Source organism: Sorex fumeus, unplaced genomic scaffold (genome assembly GCF_029834395.1).
Source record: "Sorex fumeus unplaced genomic scaffold, SorFum_2.1 ptg000007l, whole genome shotgun sequence".
NCBI classification, from domain to species: domain Eukaryota; kingdom Metazoa; phylum Chordata; class Mammalia; order Eulipotyphla; family Soricidae; genus Sorex; species Sorex fumeus.
The window spans coordinates 51280816-51305029 of record NW_026606064.1 but is presented as its reverse complement, the minus strand read 5'-3'; the positions used below and the strand labels follow the sequence as shown (position 1 = coordinate 51305029).

Sequence of the window (24214 nt, the reverse complement as noted above, 5' to 3'; positions counted from 1 at the left end):
GACTCAAAAATAAAACCCCCACCAAGGGCCCAGAGCATTGCCAGACACAGTTCTACAGGCCCCAGAGCACCCTTAGGGTGACCTGGTCATTCCCAGCACTGCAGGGCCAAGGAACATTCTATGCATTTGACCACATGACCTGGTTGTTTGAAAAATAAAATTTGTTTTTAAATCGACTCACTGTGAAATACAGTTACAAAGTTATTCATGATTAGATTTCAGTTATACAATGTTCCAACATCCATCTCTTCAACAGTGCACATTTCCCAATTTTCCACCACCAGTGTTCGCAGTTTCCCTCCTGCCATCCCCTCAACACACACAGCCTGACTCTAGGGCAAATACCTTCCTTCTCCCTCTCTCTATACTCTCTCTCTCTCTGTCTCTCTCTCTCTCTCCTCTTGGGCATTATAGTTTGTAATACAGGTACTGAAAGGTTACCATGTATATCATTTTACTTCCTTTCAGTACTCAGTTATTGCCCAGGGTGATCTTTTCCAACTATATTTGTCATAGTGATTCTCTGCCCTAACTGTCTTTGCTCCCACCCCCAACTTGTGGCAAGCTTTACTTGGCTGGAAAGTGCCAGAAGTGACCACATGAGCAATACTAGGGGACCCCCTGTAAAAATAAGAAAAATTAAAAATAAGATAAAAAATGAAACCTGAGCTCAAAGAGATGGTACAGAAGTTAAGGCACATGTAAGCCAACCCCAGTTCAATCCCCACCACCTCGTCATATGGTCCCTGGAGCCCCACCAGGAATGATCCCTGAGTGCAGAGCCAGGAGGAACATCTGAGCACCACTGGGAGCAACATCAATACCACAAACATGAGCACTATTGTTTTCATATTACCTAAGTTATGATCAATTTTTAAAATTGGAGAGAGGGAAAACAAAAGGTTATCTGTGATGACAACATGGGTGGACCTCGAGGACATTAATCTAAGTGATAAAGAAAGACAAAATGGTAAGTTCTCACTTCCATGTGAGAGCAGAGAGAGAGAGAGGGAGAGAGAGAGAAAGAGAGAGAGAGAAAGAGAGAGAGAGGGAGAGACAGAGAGAGAGGGAGAGAGAGAGAAAGAGAGAGAGAGGGAGAGACAGACAGAGAGAGAGAGAGAGAGAGAGAGAGAGAGAGAGAGAGAGAGAAACCAGATTGAGGGGGTGGAGGGCTGGATGACAGGGGCAGAGGGAGGAACGTCCATCTCTCAGACAGACAAGAGACCCGGGGACTTAATGTATAGTTACAACTCCAACAAGCCACACTGTGTGATAGATAGGAAAGAGGAAGAGCATAGAGCTGTCATCAAAAGAGAAAAACATATTTTTCTCTTTTATTTTTGTATCTATATGAGATGCTGGATCCTAATGAAATTTATAGGGGGTGGAAGCAGGTTCGCAGCTCCTGAACTCTGCTCACTGTGCTACCTGTCCAGGTAGCTCCATCTCCCAGGTAGCTCCGAGGCCTTTGAGGAACAGGCTGGGAGGATTCCCCTCCTTTCTACCTAGGCTTGGTAGCCTCCAGGCCCGACCTGACTCTGCAGGTCCTGCATGGCTCTGTCACATCCATAGCCTGTGGTGCTTCTTAGAGCATCCTGGAGCAACAAAACAACTTCCACTTTTATAGTTCATTCCCAAAGTCTGCATTCAAATGGGCTGGAGTGATAATGCAGCAAATAGGATGTTTGTCTTGCACGCACTGGAACTGGGTCTAATCCCTGGCGCCATTCTTTGAGGGTTTCCTAGAGTCACCCCTGAGCACTGGGTCAGGAGTAATCCCTAAGCACTGCCAGGCATGACTCCAAAACAAACCCACCAACCAGTCTGCCTATGAGACACAGCTCTGCCCACAAATACCCATAGGACACTCAGTGGTGGCATCTATTTCCTGACACCAAAGATCCTTGTGAGCCAGACTAATGAGACTTGTCCATCCCTCCTCATGGAGAACTTTCCTGCAGAGGTTGAAGCATTTGCACAGCCTGGCACCTTCTTCCTGTGAAAAAATGCCACCGAGCCAGAGTGATAGTACAGCAGGTAGGGTGTTTTCCTTGCACATGGCCAACTCAGGTTAGATCCCAGCATCCCATATGGTCCTGCAAGCACCGCCAAGAGTCATTCCTGAGTGTAGAGCCAGGAAGAACCCCTGAGCATCGCCAGGTGGGGCTCAAAAACAAACAAAAAGACAACACAGCAGACTCCGGAGGGCTCCTTTGCTGAGGGCAGGTCCCCAAGGCAGTGCCTCACTCATGCCTCTCCCCAGGAAGCCACCCACATTCTCTGCCTCTCAGCAGCTTTGATCTGTGTCATCCAAAAGCATGAAAAGCCCAGGCACTGCCCAGGCTGTTATCACAAGAGAGAAGCAGAAACTTTTTTTTTTTTCTCTCCGCAGCTTTAATTGATTTTTCTTCCACTGGGTTCAAGGGTCAGGTTAAATACTGCTGCTGTGCAAGACACGGGACTGGACTTTCCAGATTGCTCCAGAGAAGGAACAGGGGGAGGAGATGGTTGGGGATGGGGGGCGTGTGGAGGTGAATCTCAGGGACCATGACAAACAAGGGAGATAAGAAGAACCAACAATAGCTGCAAGAGGATACACGTGCACACAGTTGTCCAGGGAAGCAAAGATGAAGACGGGCAGGCAAGGAACATCACAGAGGGCCACGGCCTGGTCAGGCCAATGCACAGCACAGCCACTGCAAAGGAAGGGGCCACAATGAGCTCACACCGCTCAGGAGTTGTTGAGGCTACGGAAGTGACCTTCTCTGTGTTACCTGTTTGTGTGTGGGACCACTCTGTACCCCAATCTCTGACCTTCAGCAGGTAACCATAGGAACACAGAATCTCTTTGCTAAGGGCACCACCCCCGGGTCAGAGCACTGTAGATATGGGACTCAGAACAAGGTTTCACCCAAGAGGAACTGATGAAAATAGGGGTATGTGTAGAAAAGGCCTGTGTACCCATATACTTCGACAGAGGAAACCCTCGTTTATGTTGCCTCATCATTTTCCCTGGTTGAAAATGGTTTTATTTCTCCTGCCCTACTAATCTGTTACTTTAAGACATGGGGTCCAAGATTTCAAGGATCAGAACCTTGAAATTTTGTGCCCACCACTCACATCTCGAGAAAACTAACAGGGGGTTGCCTCCTTGGTGTGATCAACCATGTGGCGTGGTGGCCTTCCTGTGAGGATGCTAACAAGTGAGACTGTTTGAGCATGCAGGGAAAGCCCTTTCCTCTGCCCACAGCCTGTCCTGAGTGCAGGGAGACATTAGACAGGGCGGTGTGACTAACCGCTGCTCTGCACCTCAACTACCTCATCACCCCACCTCAAACTACTTACCTCAGCCAGAGAGAGCTGGACCACGCCACTCTTGTCCTTGTCCAGAACGCTGAACAATTCTAAAATGCCAAAGGCAGAATGAAGTGAGAAAAGGGTGTCCTGAACTTGGGAACCATCAGAGAGACCCTCTCCATCCCAGCTCCTGTGCAAGCCGCCCCCTTCCCCTGCACACCAACATCCTCCCCAGCTCCCCCATGACTGTGGGGACTCTGAACCTCTCGAAGCAGAATTGGTGCTGGAGTGACACTTTGGGGCCGCAGAGGTTGTCCTACCTACTGAACACACTTCTAGGAGTGACATACGCTGGGGGAAAAGGCAGCTCAGATAGATAAGGGACCACTAAGTAAAGAGTGCTTGGAGGGCCCACTTGGGGTGGGAGATGTGTTCTGAAAATAGAGTACAGACCGAACATGATGGCCACTCAATACCTCTATTGCAAAGTACAACACCCAAAATGAGAAAGAGAGAGAGCAAAAGGGAATGCCCTGCCACAGAAGTGGGGTGGGGTGTGGGGAATGAGGTGGGAGTTGGGGGAGGCACACTGGGACCATTGGTGGTGGAGGATGGGCACTGGTGGAGGGATGGGTACTCTAATATTGTATAACTGAAATGTAACCACAAAAGTTTGTAAGTCTGTAATTGTACCTCATGGGGATCCATTACAAAAAATAAGTAAATAATAAAATAATAATAATAATAAAGACTTCTACAAGTGAGCAGAAATGGTGCCTTTGCCATCGCTGCCCTGGGGGCCTCTGGGAGACTGTCATTATTCCTTTAACACGGGGTGCCATGTGGAACTCACAATGGCTTTCCCAGGTTGTGGACATTGTCCCTGCAGCTTCATCTCTGGTCTTTTGCACTCAAAACTTGAAGCTGGCCCAAGAGAAATAAAGTTGCTGTGGGCCTGGGCAATGTGCAAGGGGCTGGAGCACGCGCTTCACATGCAGGAGCCCCGAACTTCATCTCTGGCTCCCCCAGGGTTCCCCAAACACCATCAGGTGTGGCCCAAAAAAAACATAAAAGGAAGAAAAACAAGCAAGCACTGAATGGCCACCAGCTCTTCCGGGCAGACTCCTGCTGATCAGGTTTGCTTATCAGACAGAGGATGCCTCCAGGGACTAGCCCACAGAGGCATTCATTGGTGGTGGTGCCCACAGGTCTGCGCCCACCCTTCCTAAAACCGGACATCCCTATTCTCTTTCTCTGTAAGAAAAACCCCTTCTCCTGGCCATGCCAGCAAGATGGTCACTTTGCGGTCATGTGTCTGCCCCCGCCCAGCAGCTAGCACTCAATCCCTTAGTCTCTGAGAAAGGCTGCCTCTGACCTTGCATGGCCCCATGTGTAGTCCAGTCCCTTTGGCTTCTGCTGTGACTCTCCAGGATACCACAGTGGTTTCTTCTTGCAGACTCCAGAGACACGACCGGCCCCCTCCACTGCCCCCCACCCCACAAAGCTCGGGAGGGAGATGGAGCTGGAGGACAGAGACTCACTGAAGAGCGTCTCCAGGCGAATCATGCAGGCCACAAAGCTGTCGAAGCTGATGCGGAGTTTGCTGTTTGCAAAGCGCATGGCGATTGTCTGCTGCACCTGGTCATTGAGGGTAAAGCCTGAGGGCAGAGGGGGCCTGGTCACTGGGGCAGAAAGGGCTCTCCGAGACTCCAGGAAAACTTCAGGGACCAACCTTGCAGAGACCAGGCCTGGCTCTGCATCCCCTCCGAGGACTACCAGAAGTGTCATCTGGTCTCCTGGGTCAGGATGGACCTTTGCCTGGGACCTGCAATTCCAACACCAACCAACACAGCCATGGTCCCATTTGCCACCACGAGGCTGGCAGAGATGAGTCTCACCCGCCTCTCCACAGCGCCCCCATCTGTGACTGCTGAAGTAGGCATAGTCCCAGGGGAAAGTCTAGCCCAGCTGTGTGGAACCCAGCCATGGCCCTGCTCTGAGACAGGGTACCACCGATGGGTTGGGTCACACTGACACGGGACAGAAGATCATTGAGACCAGTGATTCTCCCATTCATGATAACAGTAGTTGAAAGGGGCATGTCAGGGGCAGGAGAGAGAGTGCAGGGTAAGGTAAGACACTGACTTAGACACATGTGGCCAACCCTGGTTCAAACCCTGAGAACTGTAGCACTGTAGCATTGTCCTCCCATTGTTCATCGATTTGCTCGAGCAGGCACCAGTAATGTCTCCATTGTGAGACTTGTTAGTCTTTTTGGCATATCATATACACCATGGGTACCTTGCCAGGCTCTGCTGTGCAGGCAGGATACTCTTGATAGCTTGCCGGGCTCTCTGAGAGGGACTGAGGAATTGAACCCGGGTCAGCCGCGTGCAAGGCAAACGCCCTACCCACTGTGCTATCACTCCAGCCCTCAAACCCTGAGCACAGAACAAAAATAAATAGATAAAATAAGAGGGACACATCTGGCACCAAGACCTTAATCACAGACTATGTCCTCACCGGCCTTCAAGAGTGCTGTCCTCATCTCATGAGCATCCATGGTGCCTGAATGGTCATCATCGGCTTCCAGATAAATCTCCTAATGCAGGAAGAAAAGTGGTGTATAAGGCATTTAGGATCCCCCACCAGAGATATCCCTCTCACTGCTTCCTCGGACAATTCAGGGACAACCTCAATGAGGAGACCACCCCACCCCCACTCCCCATCGCACTCCCACACATTTCAGAACAAAGAATCATCTATCTTTGAATGTCAGGGCTTCTGATAAAGATGTGGACATGTAGGGGAAAGCAGAAATCTGCCACCCCCAAGCTGGTTCTTTTTGGTAAAAGTCTAATAGTACAGGAATCATACTGTAGGCCCGGCTGCCTTTCAGAGAGACTCTCAAGTGAAAAAAAATAAACTTGTTCTGTTTTGTTTTATTTTGTTTGGGAGGGGGCACATCCGGTGATGCTCAGGGCTTACTCCTTAAAAGGAATTACTCCTGGTGGTGCTCGGGGACCATACAGGATGCTGGGGATAGAACCTCGGTCAGCTATGTGCAAGGTAAATACCATGCCTGTCCCCAGACTCTTTCTATTAATCTGGGACACACCCATGCATTTTCAGCCCCTTTGTCTTATCTGTGGTTTAAGATGGGGCAGTAGTGGGGGAGAGGGGGTGGAGCCACTTAGTCTTTCTGGGTTTCTCCCACCAAAAATTTTGTCCTGTTATTAATCAAATTCTTCGAACATTTTTTCCCTAATCAATCCAAATGATGATTATTTGCCAGTCCCAGAGGGGGATGTGATGGATTTCTGAGTACTTCCAGGGGTCCCTGTAGCTCTATGACTTCCTGAAGCTCCATGTACAACACAGGCACGTTCTGTATTTGGGGCCAGAGAGGTAGCACAATGGGTAGGACATTTGTCTTGCAGATGACTGACCCGGGTTCAATCCTATCTCCCCATATGGTACCCTGTACCAGGTATGGCCCAGAATTTTTTTTTCTTAAATTTTGGGTTTGTTCGAACCCTGGTCTGACTGGAATGGGAAAAAAAGTAAGGAATGAGTTTCAGGAGTGTGAGGGGATAGACAGTCAAGAGAAGACACAAGACCCACAGGGACCCTCAGGGAAGAAGCCTTACCAAATACTTGCGCATCTTCAGCCACAGAATCTTGGATTCCAGAAGTCCCAGGGTAGCTGTGCCATCGTTCTGGGCAGGTCAAGGCCAATGCAACCATGTCCAGCCCCCCAAGTGTAGTTGTCTTCCCTGGGGTCTCTGCAGAGCACCTGTGACTGCAGGAAGTGGGGCCCTGGGGATCATGAGGGGAAGGGGTAGAAGGGTAGAAATGGATTCAAACTAAGATGAAAGAGTCAGAACACGCACATGGAGGAACAAAGGCCCCAGGAGTGCGTCTGGCAATGTCATGATTGAAACAGGATCCAAGGGTGGACGGGGGGGGGGGGGGGGGGGTGTCTAAACCTTAGTTCCAGGGAGAAGGTTGAGCTCAAAGGTCTGGAAACTCAGTCCCAGAGAGACCTGTCTGGGGTCAATCACTGGCATGACGGTACTTGCTTAGTGCACTTGAATGTCGTCAGACATATCACGGGGATGGGGATTATTCTCAGCCACAACACTTTGCAGGGCAGTATGAGGGGTGTCCCTGAACTTCTCACAGACTCCAGGACCCCTAGAGGCAGCCCTGAGTGCACAGCTGGCTCGGAGGTACGGACACTACCCACACTAACCAAACTGGTGGGCAGCTTTTGGAGGTACCCGGTGTACCCCATGCACACTTACACTATTAGAAATAGTCTCAGGTTCTCTCCTGATGGTAGGGTTTGGTTTGAAACTGTCCTCACCCACATGAAATCAAGTTTCTCTGAAACTCTTCTACCTTTTTCCCAGTCATCACAAATCAGCAAGAGCATGAGCGTGGTTGCACTTTATGGTGGTTCTGAAATAGACTGTCATGCCGGCCACCTGTAACTAACCTGGCCAAGAGTTGTCATGTTTACCCCTAAGCCTTTCAGAAAACCTGTGTCCTTGGATCCACATGCTGGATTCACACGCTGAATGTGCCACGGTCTTGGGACCCTTAGTCATGATGCATCTGGTGGAGCATCTCAGAATGGGAGCAGCCGAGGGAGGGAGGGAGATGGCACGGCAGTGCACAGTGCAGCTACACTATCGCCACATTGGCCTGTTTTCCAGAAAAAAACTTGGCCCAGGGAATGGGGTAACTTCCTCCAGTGTATCCCCCCATGTCAATAAAGGTGAATGTGGGTGCCTGTCTTTTCCAAAGTCGAGAACCTCAAAGCTCCTTCACATTCAAATGGAATTTTCTGCAAATCAGACCCATCCCAGACCCCGTGAAAGAGTATCTCCAGGGTTAAGACTCAGTAACCTGCTTTTTTGTAAAGGCCACAGTGAAGACCACACAAAGGTCTTTGTGAAAAGATCCAGGTGGTGGGCCAGAGAGACAGTACAGAGGGTAGGGAGCTTGTCTTACATAGGCCGACTTAGGTTCAATCACCAGCATCCCAGATGGTCCCCAGCCTAACCAAGAATTACCTCTGAGTACAGTCAGGGGTAACCCCTGATTATCCCTGGGTGTGCTTCTCCCCATGCTCCTACAAAAAAAATCCAGATGCAAATACAGCCTATATGCTACTCCCTTTATTTGAAACGTACAGGGCAGGCAAAGTTACACAGGTGGAATGTAGACCAGTGTTTGTCTTGTAGGAGGTTGAGAGAGTTTTGAGGGGAAGCAGAGAGGCAACTGCTGATGGAGATGGAGAGTCTCTCTTGGGTGCTGGCAGTGCTCTAAAACATGCAGTGTTGGGGCTGGAGTGATAGAGAAGTGGGTAGGACACTTGCCTTGCATATAGCTGACCAGAGTTGGATCCCCAGCACCAGATATGGTCCCTTAAGCCCTGCCAGGAAGGTTCCCTGAGCTCAAGTCAGGAATAAGCTTTAAGCATTGATAGATATAGCCATACACACACAAAAAAGTGCCTGCTGGACATGGATGGAACTAGAAAGGACTACGCTGGGTGAAGTGAGTCAGAGGAGAGGGGTAGATGCAGACTGGTGCCTCATATATGTGGGACTTAACGATGTTCAGTAGAGAAGCAACAAAGGGTAATAGAAGTGGAGAGTTGGTTCACAGGACTGAGTTTGTGGATTCCGCAGGGATGGGGGGCAGTGGGAGGGTATTGAATGGGAAAGGACTATGCAACCGTGGTGGAAAGAAATGAATACTCTGGTGGTGAATATGGTATTAAAGAAAGAGGGAGAGGGAGGGAAAGAGAGAGAAGAAAGGAGAGGGAGGGAGTGAGGGAAGGAAAAACAGAAGGAAGGAAGGAAGGAAGGAAGGAGGGAGGGAGGGAGGGAGGGAGGAAGGAAGGAAGGAAGGAAGGAAGGAAGGAAGGAAGGAAGGAAGGAAGGAAAAATTGCCCTTACCACCAGCCCTATGGGGCAGAGTAACCAAACCCACCCAAGACAGTTTTCAGGAAGAGTCACTCCATCCTTCCCCTTCCATGTCCCTTGCACCTGGAATGCCCTAACCCCTCTGTTTCTTCTGAACACTCGCCCATATTCCTTAACACAACATGAGCGGGAAGCTGATAAGAGAGAATAAGCAGGTCTTAGCCACTGTGATCATTCTAAACAGTAGTACTTCAGACACTGATCAGGAGGTCGGGGCTGGAGTTGCTAACAGTATGGCCCTTGGTGCCCCATCCTCACTCTCTCTGCACCGAAGACTTTCAAAAACCACTTATGTACTGCCTGCATCAATTTCTCCACCTGTCAAAGAGGGGAATCATCTCAAACTCACTCAGGAACAAAAGTGATACAAAGGATTTTCTAAAGCTACAGCAGGACCCCCCAGCACCTTCAGCCAGATTTTCAGTCTTCCTTCTCAAGCCTCCCATTTCTCACCCTGGAGGGAGAAGAGTCCTTGCAATCAGAGGCAAGTTCAGGGTTGGAGACATTTCAAGGATACGTCCATCAGGCGGACCATCTCTCTGCAAGTGTCAATGTCAAATCCGTCGAATTCTATGTCCTCTCCTAGATATTTTAGTGAAACAGGGGCAAGAATCAGCATCATTCAAAGAGTGGAGTGGATGGGTATAAACAGTTAGCTCCTGGCCCCGAGAGGTTCCCAAAGGCCCCAGAGAAGGCTTCCCAGAGAGAGAGAACAAGATAGGGGACTCCTTGGCAGAACCTCCCAGTTCCTCAGACCCTAGCAGGCAGTTCAGGGGTGCTCTGTCCTTGGGTTTAAGCCTCTGAATCCTAGCTCTGCTTCAGAAAACTAGGATTTGGGCTCTGGTCTTCAACTGTACCCCATAGGAATAGACAGAATGATAACTGCCCTGCGGCATAGATATCAGCATCCCCCTTTGAGGTGAGATCAGGTATGTTCAGGCAATGGCTACAGAAATCATCCCCATTTCACAGAAAAGGAGACTGAAGCCCAAGAGTTCAGATCATTCGCTTATGAAGAAAGGAGCAGGAGGTAGCAGGGCTGGGGTTACCATGTGACCTCCAGGTCCAAGATCTCCCTTCTCACCAGGAAGGAATGAAAGAAGGAAGAGCAGCTAGCAAAAGCACTTGAAGGAGCCCTGGACCCAAAATCTGCTGGGGTAGGGTGACCTCACAAGTTTCAAGTACAACAAGATATTGGGGAAACCCCCTTTAGACCAATGTTTGGCTTCCTGAGCTGTGTACATCAGGAATGTGCAGAGGGAGAGAGAGGTTCCTTTGAAGAAACAAGAGCTAAAGCAGCTCATGAGAGACCCAGTGTTGCTCCTGCAGTGACTTTCCCCACATACTAATACTAAAGGTGAAGCCCGGGAGTGGAGGTTTAACATGCTAATGAAATAGGAAGCCATGTGTGGGCACTTGCCAAGGGAAACACCACCGCTCCATGCTATGGTGAACTGGTTCAACCTGTTTGGACCCATCTCAAAAAAACTAAGAACTGAGATTTCATATGACCCAACAATCCCACTTTGGGGCATCTTACCCAAGAGACAAAAGCTCTATTCAGAAAAGAAATTTGTGCTCCAATATTCACTGCGGTAATATTCACAATAGTCAAACTCTGAAATAACCCAGGCATCCAAAAACAGATGACCGCTGGATAAAGAAACTGTGGCACATGTAAAAATGGAATACTACTTGGCAATTAAAAAGATGAATTTGTACCATTTGTCACAATGTGGATGGAACTGAAGGGCCACCATGCTGAGGGAAATGAATCAGAAGGAGAGGAGCTCACAGAATGAGCTCTCTCCTATGCGGGATAGAAAGCAGCATAGTAAGGGAGTAAGAAATGGTCAAAGGCAACAGAACCTGAGAACTGATCTACACAACTGAGGTTTACATTGAGGTGAATGTGGGGTTGGGAGCAGAGGTGGGGGAACCAGAGACGGTGGAGGGAAGGGGCTGGAACACTGTATGGACTAAACCCTGTCATGCACAGTCTAGTCAATCACAGGGCCTAAAATAAGATTTTAAAATAAAAGATTAAGGAAAACATGTGTGAGCCCTGGGCAGAGGAGAGAGTGCAGAGGGCTGGAACAATGCCTTGCATGAGAAGACCCTGAGTTCCTTCCCCCAGTCCAGCACTTCCTAAGGGCCTCTTTTTTTTTTAATCGAATCACTGTGAGAAACAGTTACAAAGCTTTCATAATTGAGTTTCAGTCAAAAAATGATCGAACACAAATCCCTCCACTAGTGTACATTTTCCACCATCAATGTCCCCAGTATCTCTCCTGACATCCCACCCGACACCCACCCCCTGCCTCCATGGCAGACAATTTCCTTCTTATTCTCTCTCTACTTTTGAGCACTGTGGTTTGCAAAACAGATACTGAGAGGCCATCATGTTTGGTTCCTTATCGACTTTCAGCACACATCTCCCATCCAGAGCGATTCCTCCAACCATCATTGACTTAGTGACCTTCTCTATCCTAGCTGCCTTCTCCCCCAGCTAATGAGGCAGGCTTCCAACCGTAGAGCAATCTTCCTGGCCCTTGTCTCTACTGTCCTTAGGTATTAGTCTCATATTATATTACACAAATGAATGCAGTCATTCTATGTATGTCCCTCTCTTTCTGACTCATTTCACTTAGTATGGTACTCTCCAGTCCATTCACTTATAGGCAAATTTAATGACTTCATCTTTTCAAACAACTGCATAGTAATCCATTGTGTAGATGTACCACAGTTTCTTAAACCAGTTATCTGTTCTCAAGCACTTGAGTTGTTTCCAAATTCTGGCTATTGTGAACAGTGCTGCAATGAGCATACAGATGCAGACGTCATTTCTACTGTGCTTTTTTTGAGATATATTCCCAGAAGTGGTATTGCTGGGTCATATGGAAGCGCAATTTGTAATTTTTTGAGATGTCCATATTGTTTTCCAAAAAGGCTGGACTGGTTGTTCTCCTTTTTGATGTGTGCCAATCTCTGTGGGTAAGATGATAACTCATTGTTAGTCATCATTGATAATTATCTACTTGATGATTAGAGATGTAGAACATTTTTTATGTACCTTTTGCCCATTTGTATTTTTTTTTTGAGGAAGCTTCTGTTCATTTCTTCTCCCCATTTTTGGTAAGGTTGGGTTTCCTTTTCTTGTATAGTTCTACTAATGGCTGGAGCAATAGCATAGCAGTAGGGCATTTGCCTTGTAAGTCGCCGGCCTGGCCGAGCTGGGTTCAATTCCTCTGCCCTTCTCAGAAAGCCCGGCAAGCTACTGAGAGTATTTCGCCTGCACGGCAAAGTCTGGCAAGCTACCCGTGATGTATTCGATATGCCAAACACAGTAACAAGTCTCACAATGGAGATATTACTGGACCTGCTCAAGCAAATCGAATAAACAACGGGAGGACAGTGGACAGTGGCTCGAATGTCTTGTGTATCCTAGATATTAACCCCTCATCTGATGGGTATTGGGTAAATATTTTCCCCATTTCCTGAACTTTGTCTGTATTTTGGTCTCCGTTCCTTTTGAGGTGCAGAAGCTTCTTAGTTTAATGTGGTCTCATTTGTTTATGTTTGTCTCCACTTGCTTGGTCAGTGGTGTTTCATCCTTAAAGATGCCTTTAGCTTCAGTGTGATGGGGGGTTCTGCCTACATTCTCCATGTACCTTATGGATTCAGGCTCAGGGCCTCTTTACGCCCCCCCAAAAATGAGACCAAGAACAGATTCCTTCCTTCCTGACTTTCTCTATGTTTTGCCTAGAAAACCCAGCAACTTTCAAGCCTGGTTTGCTTGTGCCTGCTTCCTTCCCTAACTGAGAAGGGTGACAGCAAGCACAGCCACTGATCTGTCCTGGATGCAGCATCTCTCCGAGCACCACCATCGTCTTTCTCAGCAAACAGCAGCATCTGCTCTGGGCGTGATCACGCTCACCTCCTCTGCCCACGGAGGTGCTTGGCCCTGCAATCGGCAACTCTTGCAGTTCCTCATCAGCAGCCGTAGGAAGGGCACACAGAACACAAGACCACACTGGGGCTTGGGCCCCTGGGAAGCTGCCCTTGACTTCTCCCTGGCCTCTGTGTGCTTCTTCTCGTGGCCCATCCTGCATCCTGTGGCTGCAGGGAGGCATGCCTGACTCCCACAAGCTGGAGGACCTGCCATCCCTGAGCCAGAAAGGGAGTCTATAGCATGCCAGTATATGCCAGCTCACATGGGGTCAGCTGGGCAGAGTCATTCTTTCCTCCTAGGTGGGAAGTCAGTTTTTCCTCCAACCCATCACTGGTCCAAGTCTGCAGATAGTGGTCTGGGATGGTCTAGAACAATCCCTCTCAGGCCAGGAAGATAGCACCAAGGAGCTAGATGTTTGTCTTGCACATATTTGACCCCCATGCAAACCCCAGCATTGTATAGTCTCCTGGGCATGGCCAGAAATGATTCCTGAGCAGAGCACCAGAAAAAGCCCCAGAGCACCACTGGTTGTGGCCCAAAAACAAAACAGAAAGATTAAGAATGATCCCTCCCACCGTCCTTGTCCAAAGACTCAGGAATCCTGTGCATGGTTTCCCACGGCATGCATGTGACAGGTCTGTTGGGAAACGGTCACTGAGTCATGAGGCATGGGACTCCTCCCTGCTGGCCTCAGCAGCCTGGCCCAGGACCCCTCTTCTCTGGCTTCTCCCACCTGCTAGAATGAGACCCCTGGGGGTAAAAGACAAAGGTGCTCTTCCCAAGCAGTGCCCCCAGCCCATACCTGCCCCACCCTCCTCCCCCACCACTGCAGACTCACTGAAAAGGCCCCAGAAGGAACTTACGTCTGGAAAACACCCCATTCAAAATGGTCTGAAGCTCATTGGCACAAATCTCGGAATCCTAGAAAGAAAGGTCTTAGTCACAGGTTCCCTGGCATGTGTTTGAAGATGTTTGAGTAAGGTAGAGTTCTTCGGAAATCAGATCCACAAAGCTTGTGGTTTTAATAGACTGGAACACTTTAAAACTAGACTTCTGAGGTTGGAGAGCTAGTACAGGGAGTAAGGCACTTGCTTAGCATGGAGCCAACTCCAATTTGATTCTGCGGCATTACCTATGGTCCCCTGAGCATCTCTAGGAGTGAATCCTGAGCCCAATGACAGGAGGAAGCGCTGAGCACGGCGGGGTATGACCCAAACACCTCCCTTCTCCATCCCTCAAAATAAAATCAGGACCAAGTTCCCTCTTTCTCTGCGATTTCCCACAGCCTTATGGGAGAGGTGCTTTAATGATAGGAACAATGGATACCCAAAGAGAGAGAGCTGTCATGGTGGGGACTATGGGGCTATAAGAACAGAGAGTAAAGTGCAGGGTCACCACCCTAGAGCCAGCCCCAATGGGCCACTAGGTACCAATGGCCTCCCCTGGGATCCAGTCTGCTCATTTTAGAAGCTGGGCTTTGTAAGTGAGTGCTCAGGGTTCTGGCCTTTCTTTGTAAGCACAGGGCACCAGATACACTCAGGGTGCAATGCAGTTTCATGTGATGGGATCTCCTGACTTCCAGCTGCCCATAGAACCAAACCTGTCTCCCCCAAACCCCTAAATCCTGCAACTCCCAACATACCCAGGGTGACAGGAGCGCTGTTATTTTACACAGGTACCATCTCAAACTGGGTGTTCAAGTGTCCATCCTTAGAGGACCAGCTCAAGTGTGTTTGCAGGATCGCTGAGCCCAAGAGCAGACTGATCACTCACCGCCCCCCCCACCCCAGCTACAGGCCAGACCAAGGCAGGGAGATGGACGCAGAACAGACAGGGGACCCCACTGAGACCCAGTTCCCACTGTGACTCTGGCACTGACTGTGCGGCCTCACCTGGGTCACCTCCCAGGGGCACATGTGGGTTTCATCTGGGCCCTGTAACTGGTCCTGCTTCCCCAAGTCAGACCCTGCCAACCTCCCCGAGAAGGCAGCTCACCCAGTAGGCACAGAGTAGTCAGTCCCAATAATAAGACTTTCGAAAATGCATCCAGTCCAGGGGCCAGACCAATAGTACAGTGGGTAGGGCACTTGCTTTGCATGCAGCAAGTTCTATGCCTGGTACCCCATATGGTCCCTAGAGCCCACCAGGAGTGCTCCCTGAGCAGAGAGCTAAAAGTAAGCCCTGAGCATAGCCAGGTGTGGCCCAAAACCAAACAAACCAAAAGAGATGAAATGCCTGCAATCCAAGTAGCTTGGCCAGCCGAGGCCATCTACTCTGGCCAGATCACTCCATGTTCACTCTCCTTCACCAGAAGAGTCACGTGCAGGGCCCAGACTACCCACAAGGCAAGGAGCAAAAAGAGATGTGGAATGATACAAACCGAGCTTTGGCTCTGAGTGGGGGTAAGAAGGGGATTGGACAATGTCCGGCAGTGCAGAGCTGGAGGGATGGATCAGTGGGCGTGGGAGACCCAGGTTCCAGCCACAGTACCTAACAGCCACCTGAGTACTACCAGAATCCATCTCCAACCCCCTGCAGTCCGCTAGGAGGTGGAGCAGACCTTTACTCACCTCCCCAGCAAGCTTCTCAAATATGCTCCTGAACTGGTCATCCTCCTGGTCCAGCTCACTGGGATGTGGCTTAAAAAGGACAATTGTAAAGCTCAGATGGGAAGCAAGGAGAAGAAGGTTGCAAATTCACACATCCTCCATCATCAATCTGCTGCACGCCCATCAGAGCACCCAGTATTGACTAGCAGGGAATGAGTCGATGCAAGGCTCTGACCCCGGAGAGACCGCAGGTCAACTAGGACACAGTGTGGGGACCTCAGGGTGCCTTCCCTGAGGAATGTAAGCAAGTGATCCCACCAACTCCAAGTTTCTTGCCACCCCCTAATGGTCCTGAGAGCTGCAGAAACACAGAAAGCAGAGAACCTTATTCCAGGTGGGTGGGCTCCTAAGGGCTTCATCAATGACTTTTGGGGTTCTGTGAGTTCCAGAAACAGCATGAATATTTTTTCCTTTTTTGGCAGCAAAAAAAATTTGGGAAAGTATTTATAAGTTGGAGTTTTGGGTTTGGTTTTGTCTGTTTTTAGCTTTTGTCAAAGTCTCAAATAGCAAGATGACTTAAAAGTAGTTAAGAAATGTGAAAATTGTTTTTTTTCCCCGTGGGGAAGGGGTGAATCTTCTAAGAGATGCCCAGGAGATCAAGAGGAGCTCCACTGGGAATTCTCAGACAACCCAGCCATCAATTCAACACAAGGGGCCCAGGGGTGCGATGCTGTACTGGGGATACTCAGGTTATCCTCAACAAATCTGGGCATCTCCAAGACTGTACCTGTGATGTTCAGGGAGCCATGTGGTACCACGACTAGAATCTGGGCCAGACACACACTAGTCATGCCCCCTGACTCTGCACTATCTCCCTGCCTCGATGCCTCTTAACCTTCAGAGGCTGGCCCTGAGCAGTACCGTATTCCAAGACGGGAGTACTGCACTACAGGATAACCTCTTACTGCAATTCAGCTCTGGGCTCTGGACAGCAGCTTCCTTAAATCTATGATTGAGTGAACTAGGCCTGTTGCACGGGGTCATTTGGAGAATCAGACAAGAGCCTGAGCAAATGATATGAATTGCTCTGCCAGTGTCTCTACCAGAGACTTTCTAGTATGACAAGGTATAAAGTATTTTCTCGATCCCAAAAACAGTGATCTCCCTAGCCATCCCTATCAGAAGGAATGAAAAAAAGCCCCAAGTCTGTGCTCGTCTAGAGTTTCCAGAAAATCCAGTTTCCAGTTTCCAGGTCCGTTACTTCCACAACCCTCATACCACTATCCTCAAAATACTGAAAACCTGAGAGCGGCCGATGATACTGGAGCAATAAGAGGAACTGTGACTCACATCCAAAAGAACAAAAGCAACCGATGTTAGTGTGGATGTGGAGAGAAAGGGACTCTCTTTCACTGCTAGTGGGAATGCTAACTGGTTCAGCCCTTTTGGAAAACACTATGGACGTTTCTCAAAAAATTAGAAATTGAGCTCCCGTTTCACTCAGCAGTATCACTTCTGGGAATATATCCCGGAGATGCAAAAAAGTACAGTAGAAATGACATCTGCACTTTTATGTTCATTGAAGCACTGTTTACAATAGCCAGAATCTGGAAAAATCCCAAGTGCCCGAGAACAGATGACTGGTTAAAGAAACTTTGGTACATCTACACAATGGAATATTATGCAGCTGTTAGAAAAGATGAAGTCATGAAATTTGCATATAAGTGGATCAACATGGAGAGTATCATGCTAAGTGAGATTAGTCAGAAAGAGAGGGACAGACACAGAAGGACTGCACTCATTTGTGAAACAGAAAGTAGCAGAATGGGAGACTAACACCCAAGGATAGTAGAGATAAGGACCAAAAGGATTGCTCCATGGCTTGAGAGCCAGCCTCTTATGCTGGGGAAAAAGGCAGCTGAGGTAGAGAAGGGTCCACCAAGTAAAGGATGCTTGGAGGGCCTGCTAGGGATGGGAGATGTGTGCTGAAAATGAACTATAAACCAAACATGATGGCCACTTACTACCTGTATTGCAAAGCACAACACCCAAAAGGAGAGAGAAAGTTAAAGGGAATGTGCCTGCCACAGAGGTGGGAGGTGGGAGGGGGGAAAGGGTAGGAGGTGGGGAGAGTTACTGGGAAATATTGGTGGTGGTGAATGGGCACTGGTGGAGAGATGGGTGTTGTATGACTGAAATGTAAGCACGAAAGTCTGTAAATCTATAACTGTACCTCATGGTGATTCATTAATAAATAACAATAATAATAATAATAATAAATAGTACTGTAGCACTATCCTCCCATTGTTCATCAATTTGCTCAAGCGGGTACAGTAACATCTCCAATGTGAGAATTATTGTTACTGTGTTTGGCATATCGAATACGTCACGAGTAGCTTGCCAGGCTTTGCTGTGCAGGTGAGATGCTCTCGCTAGCTTGCTGGACTCTCCAAAAGGGGCAGAGGAATTGAACCCGGGATGGCCTGGTCGGCCACCTGCAAGGCAAACACCCTACCCGCTGTGCTATTCTCCAGCCCAGTAATAATAATAATAATAATAATAATAATAAAATATATTGTCTTCTTGGACAAAAAGAAAATGAGGAACCGTGACTATGGTAATATTTAAGCTTGGGGAGTACTTACTACCTGTCAGTTACATTACATGGATGATTTTATTAAGTATTCATGATTCTGAGGTCAGTTTCTTGATCCAGCTTTCCACCCCTGGCAATGGAGTGACAATAATGGGAACACACAGTGTCTCCTGAGCACTTTCCTCTCTAACATGGGGACGTTACTGCCTGCCACAGTGTCTTCACATATGACGGGCAAAATACATCTGAATTCTTTTTTTTTAATTGAATCACGGTGAGATACACAGTTACAAAATTATTCATGATTGGGTTTCAGTCGTACAGTGTTCCAATACCCATCCCTCCACCAGTGAACATTTCACACCACTAATGTCCCAAGTCCCTTGCAGCCTCCAACCCACCCATCCACCCACCCAACCACTCACCCACTCACCCACTCACCCCCACCTACCTCTAGTGCAGGCACCTCTCTCTCTTTCTCTCTCTCTCTCTCTCTCTCTCTCTATATTGCTCGCTCACTTGCTCACTCTCGCTCTCGCGCTCCCTCTTGCTCTCCCTCTCTTGCTCTCTCTTTCCTTTTGGGCATTATGGTTTGCAATACAGATACTGAAAGGTTATTATGTATATTCCTTTACCTCCTTTAGCACTCAGTTCTTGTTCAGAGTGATCATTTCCAACTATTATTGTCATAGTTGCCCCTTTCGCTATCCTAATGGCCTCTGCCCACCACGTACACACCTGTGGGAAGCTCCCAACCGTGGACCAGTCCACCTGGTTCTATTTCTTCTGTCCTTGGATATTAGTCTCATATCATGATTTTTATATCCCACAAATATATCTACATTCTTAAGAAGAAAAATTAAAAACACACATCACACTAATATAAAAGATATTTTTTAGGAAAAAGAAAAACACAGAAACTGTTGTTCCTGCAATGTGGTAAATATAGTAAGTCCCCATTTAGGGTCTTAGATAGTGCAACTTCAAGTTGCAATGAGATGAAAGCTATCAAACAATGAAAGCCAGATCCTCGCATAAAACCATTTCATTCCACTTGGCTGAGATTGATTTTTCTCATCAACACTATCATAAAGCCATGTTGGAGGAAACAATGTTATTCAAGGACCTGCTGTGCTCCAAAAATCTAATGGCAAGTACATAAATTCTGGACGTGGAAAAAAATCTGACCTGTCTGAGAAAACAGTATAAAAACTCTTGGGCTGGAGAGCTAGTACAGTGGTCAGGGCACTTGTCTTGCATGCAGTCATCCTCCCTGGTCCCCCATATGATCCCCTGAGACCTGTCAGGAGTGATCACTGAGCACAGAGCCAGGACTGGCCAAAAAAGCATAAAAATGGCACAAGTGGGGAAAAGAAACTGAAAAATAGTAGATGAATATGGTTACATACTGCTAAGCAATGGGCTCTCTGTGACTGGTTCTCCTTGGACAGGGCAAGTTTTGGATGTGGAAGAGAAGCAAGATGTTTTTAAATAGTGGCACAAAACTTATAATACAGATTTTGCTCATTTATTCAAAAAAATATTGGGCACCTGGCAGGAGCTAGGAGGAGTTCTATATCTGTGTTTAAGATGGTAGTAAGTGAGACAGGGCCTTTAGAAACAGAATGTGAGAACTGGTCTACAGAACTGCATTTCCACAGTGGGGGAAGGGATGTCTGGTAGAATGAGGTGGAGGTCAGGGGACTGACAATGGTGGTGGAGGGAAGTAGATGCTCTGGTGGAGAGTGTGATGTTGGAACGTTGCACCCATGAAGCCCTACCAGTAACAGTGTTATAAATCATGGTGCATAAAATTTTTTAAAAAGTAAATAAAAATAAATAACTGTTGAGGCTGGAAAGATGGTACAAATAGCCAGAGCAGATGGTTTCTTTTAGTATATAGAAGGCCTGAGTTCAATTCCCAGCACTGCACGATCCCCTGAGCAATGCTAGGTGTCACTTCATGGGGAGACAGGTGCGGGAAAAGAAATCATCCTTATTCTCAACAAAATGACTGGGTGGTCCTGAAAGGAGAGCTTGAAGTGTTTTGTAAAAGGTGAGGCCACAAAAGCCATGAGAATTTTACTGGATCCTGTTATGTGGTGAGGTGACATCTTTATAACCTGCTCAAAGCCAGCCAACTGAGTTCCAAAGTTATCTGGTTCACCCACTGTCTTCTGCCTCTCCCATTCTAAACAAACTGTCAGACCCCTCAAACATGTGACTGTCCGTCTCTTAGATATTTCTGGAAGGAGGAAAATAGCAGTTACTGATTTTTAAATTGAGGTAATATTAGTTTCCAACCCATAAATGCATCTGTATGGTTACAACACAGCACAATGCTTTTAGGGGTACAGACTCGCTCTCCAAATATATGGCATCCAAGCACACCCACTACCATCAGAGTACCAGTATCTCTGCATTACTGTTCATTGGACCCCTCCATCCTTTCTCCCCCCACCTCTGGAAACCTCAGTTCTACAAACAGATTTGGTTTTGTCTTTTACTTTGGAATTAGCTTGGTTTCATCTACTTTTTAGAAAACAGAAATTCCTGAAGGCACTTCCTCTCTCCTATAAAATGCCGAGTCTTCTGATGACATTATGTCTATATGTGCATGTGCACATGTGTGAGTGCTCATATGCACATGTGTATAGGATGCACAAGGTAAGTGTCCAAGATATCCTTGAAAGTCCCCAGAACCCTGAATTCCTGACTTTAGAGCCATGCTTTGGAGCCCTGGGGGAGAACCCTAGGTCTGGGGTCCCTAACACATCAAAGACTCTAGGCCTCCAGTTGCACAGAACTTGTGAGCTGAGAGAGTGGGCATCTCAAGGGACACAGTGGGGCTCATGATTGGAAGAGACATTCTGTTCTTTTGGTGCTTTGGGAAACCCCGAGAGGTGGGGGTGGAGGGAACCCCCACAATTGCTGATATTGACCTTCTCACCACCTTAACTGTAGGCTCAGATCCCTGCCCTTCATACTGGCCTTCCTTACAAATCTGGGGTGACAGCAGGTGAGGTCACTCTGAAAGGTCCTTAGGGGCCGGCACCATCTGTCCAGCTCCCATCCCCAAGAGCCACCCGCAAAGATCACCTATTGTGCCAGGACCTGTAGTGCACTTGACTGATGGGATGGCAGGGGGCGCTGTTAGTCACTGACCTAATGACTTCCCCTGGCTGGAATGTGAAGGAACTGATGATGCTGCACACATTTCTTTTGCTTTTCTTTACTCTTTTGTTTTGTTTTGTTTGGGGGCCACACCTTGCTTACTCCTGCCTGGGTTCAGGGATCGCTCTGCGTAGGGTGCAGGGTGCTGGGAATAAATATGCATGCAAGGCAGGCACCCTACGCACTGGACGACTGCTCCAGCCCCAAAAGTCTCCTATTTCTATCTAATAAACTCACAGAACCACTCCCCCCCTTAAGACCCCCCAGTCCCTGAAGGATAAGAGGAATATGTATTTGGCAGCTTCTCCTGCATCTCTAGAAATGTGAATAAACAAAGTTTATACGGAGCCAAAGAATAGAACATATCCACATATCCACCCCCCCCCCATAGGATCAATGATGGAAACTCAGCATCTGTGGGGTGCTCTGTGTGTAGAGGCATCACGTATCTGAGCAGACAGAATGGAGTGTAGAAGTTACATCTGTCCCTGTGAAGCCGAGCTGGTGGCCTCTGGCTGTAAGCATGGTACGACCCCAAGACATTGCCCCCATAACACAGGAACACTCAATTTGCTCCACAAATGTGCCATCTGCTCATTGTGGACATGGAGGCAGGTGAAGGAGTGAGGTAGGTAAAACCCTGGGTGCTCATTTCCCCAAGGCTGCTCTCATATAAGCTCCTCTGTGGATCCTTCTGAGATTAAGTGCTTATCCCAGATCCCAAACACAACACACACACACACACACACACACACACACACACACACACACACACACACTACACACATGCATACATACCTATGTGTGTGCATACACACGCAGGTTTGCATCCATTTCTGGCATGAACTTTACTTCATTTTTCATTGTTTCCATGTGCCCTATCATTTATCCTCTACAAACCTCGAAATTTAAGCATCCGAGACTGGATCTCTTTCACCCATTGTCTTCCTCTACCTATGTGGAGGGTTCTGCTGATGGGAAGGTGGGGCAGGGGGTGCACTAAGACATTCCCCACGGATTAGAAATATACAAAGCCTAAGATCCCAATACTGCCCACATTGCATGCTTGTGATGAAAAGTAAAAACCCAGAAAACACTGTGATGCTTTGGATAAAAACCACCATTCTCAACCAGACAAAGAACTCTGCATCAACAAGATCTCACCAAAGTGAGAATTTGACATAGGCAGCGACTACATACCTCGTGTGGGTTTCCTGATATCACGTCCCCGATTTCCCTAAATACAAAGGACGGAATCAACAATGAAGAAGAAAATAGCTCTCCCCTGGTCCCCAGAGCTCCAGGAGGAGTGCCCCCCCCAACACAGTGCCAGGAGGAGACTCTTAGCACCTCCAGGTGTGGTCCCCAAAATCAAAATATAAAACAAAATAATCAAAAAAAATGTCCCAGGGGGGCTGGAGAGATAGTACAGCTGGTAGGGTGGTTTTGCCTTGCACATAGTCGACCCGGGTTCGATATCCAATATCCCAATCAATCCCAATATCCCATATGGTCCCCCAAGGACTGCCAGAAGTAATTCCTGAGCTCAGAGCCAGGAGTAACCACTGAGCATCACTGGATGTGATCCAAAAAGCAAAAATAAATAAATAAATAAATAAATCTAAAAAAATTTTTTTAAATATTCCAGAATTCCATCAACAATGCCAGTGACGAGCACTTGAGACCACCATACAGGTGAGGGGGTGACAGATCACATCCCAGGAAGCACTGCAGTTGGAAGATGTGGTTCCGCCCACAGCCACACCTGGCCACACCCCGTCCTGCTCGCAGCCCCTCCCACACCACCCAGGGCCATCCACGCACAGAGCCTCCGCCTTCTTCTCCGAGAACACCCGCAGGCAGAAGTCCCCATCCTTAAAGGGTTCGAAAGTGGACGGCACCACCAGGTACTCCCCCGGGGGCAGCTGGACGCGGTCTGACACCTCCCGTAGGTTGACGTAGGTGCTGGAGCGAGCAGAAGGCCGGTGGCGCTGGAAGAAGTCGCGGCCCAGGTGCACGTCCGTGTGGTTCTCCAGCTGCACAAAGCAACAGAGTCAGTTTCTCCTGAAACCAGGACAAGGGGCGAGAAGGGAGGAAGCTTGGCAGCCAGACAGGATTGGGGTTCTTCCTGCCTCCCTTGGGGCCCTGACTACTCTTGACCCATCTGATGTAGGGAGAGGGCCGTGGTACATGAGACAGCAGAGGGAAAGGGGGCTTCGTTCTCCTTGCCCACCCCCCAGCACTCTGTCTCTAAAGACTGTCTTCATCATGATGTTTCTGTCAAAGGGCAGGTGCAGAGAAGTTGCCGGGCTGAGGCATCATGTCCACCCCAGAGACACAGTGCCTGATTCCCAGACACTTACCGTGGTGTCCCAAGTTGCTAAGCAGCAGGGTAAGGACGTGGTGGGGAGCAAGATCCCTGCTCTCAGGACCCTAGCCAACCCTCACAGGGATCCCCCAGCCAGCCCCCAGGAAGAGTGGATGCTAGGACCACTGCTGCATGTTGGGTTGCCCCTGACTATGTTCACACTCTAAACAGGAGATGGCGGGGCTATCGTCTCTGTGGCCACGGTCACTTTGTCATCCTGATGATGACAAGGGAAGGAAATGGACTGGAAAATGGCCTTGGGGCATGAAGTGAAGCAAA

General features: G+C 48.4%; 1 protein-coding gene across 1 annotated transcript in view; it reads right to left on the bottom strand.

The window, feature by feature from the left end:
* Positions 1 to 2672: 2672 nt before the first annotated feature.
* CAPN8 (calpain 8) overlaps positions 2673 to 24214 on the bottom strand; it is a 70692-nt gene continuing 49150 nt past the window's right edge. Inside the window, exons 11-20 of the mRNA XM_056107049.1 lie at positions 23392 to 23603; positions 22768 to 22804; positions 15819 to 15887; positions 14112 to 14169; positions 9814 to 9878; positions 6948 to 7016; positions 5821 to 5899; positions 4839 to 4955; positions 3346 to 3404; positions 2673 to 2696 (exon numbers count right to left, since the gene is read on the bottom strand). Of these exons, the coding sequence (XP_055963024.1) occupies positions 2673 to 2696; positions 3346 to 3404; positions 4839 to 4955; positions 5821 to 5899; positions 6948 to 7016; positions 9814 to 9878; positions 14112 to 14169; positions 15819 to 15887; positions 22768 to 22804; positions 23392 to 23603 (789 nt within the window). The remainder of the gene's footprint in view (positions 2697 to 3345; positions 3405 to 4838; positions 4956 to 5820; positions 5900 to 6947; positions 7017 to 9813; positions 9879 to 14111; positions 14170 to 15818; positions 15888 to 22767; positions 22805 to 23391; positions 23604 to 24214) is intronic.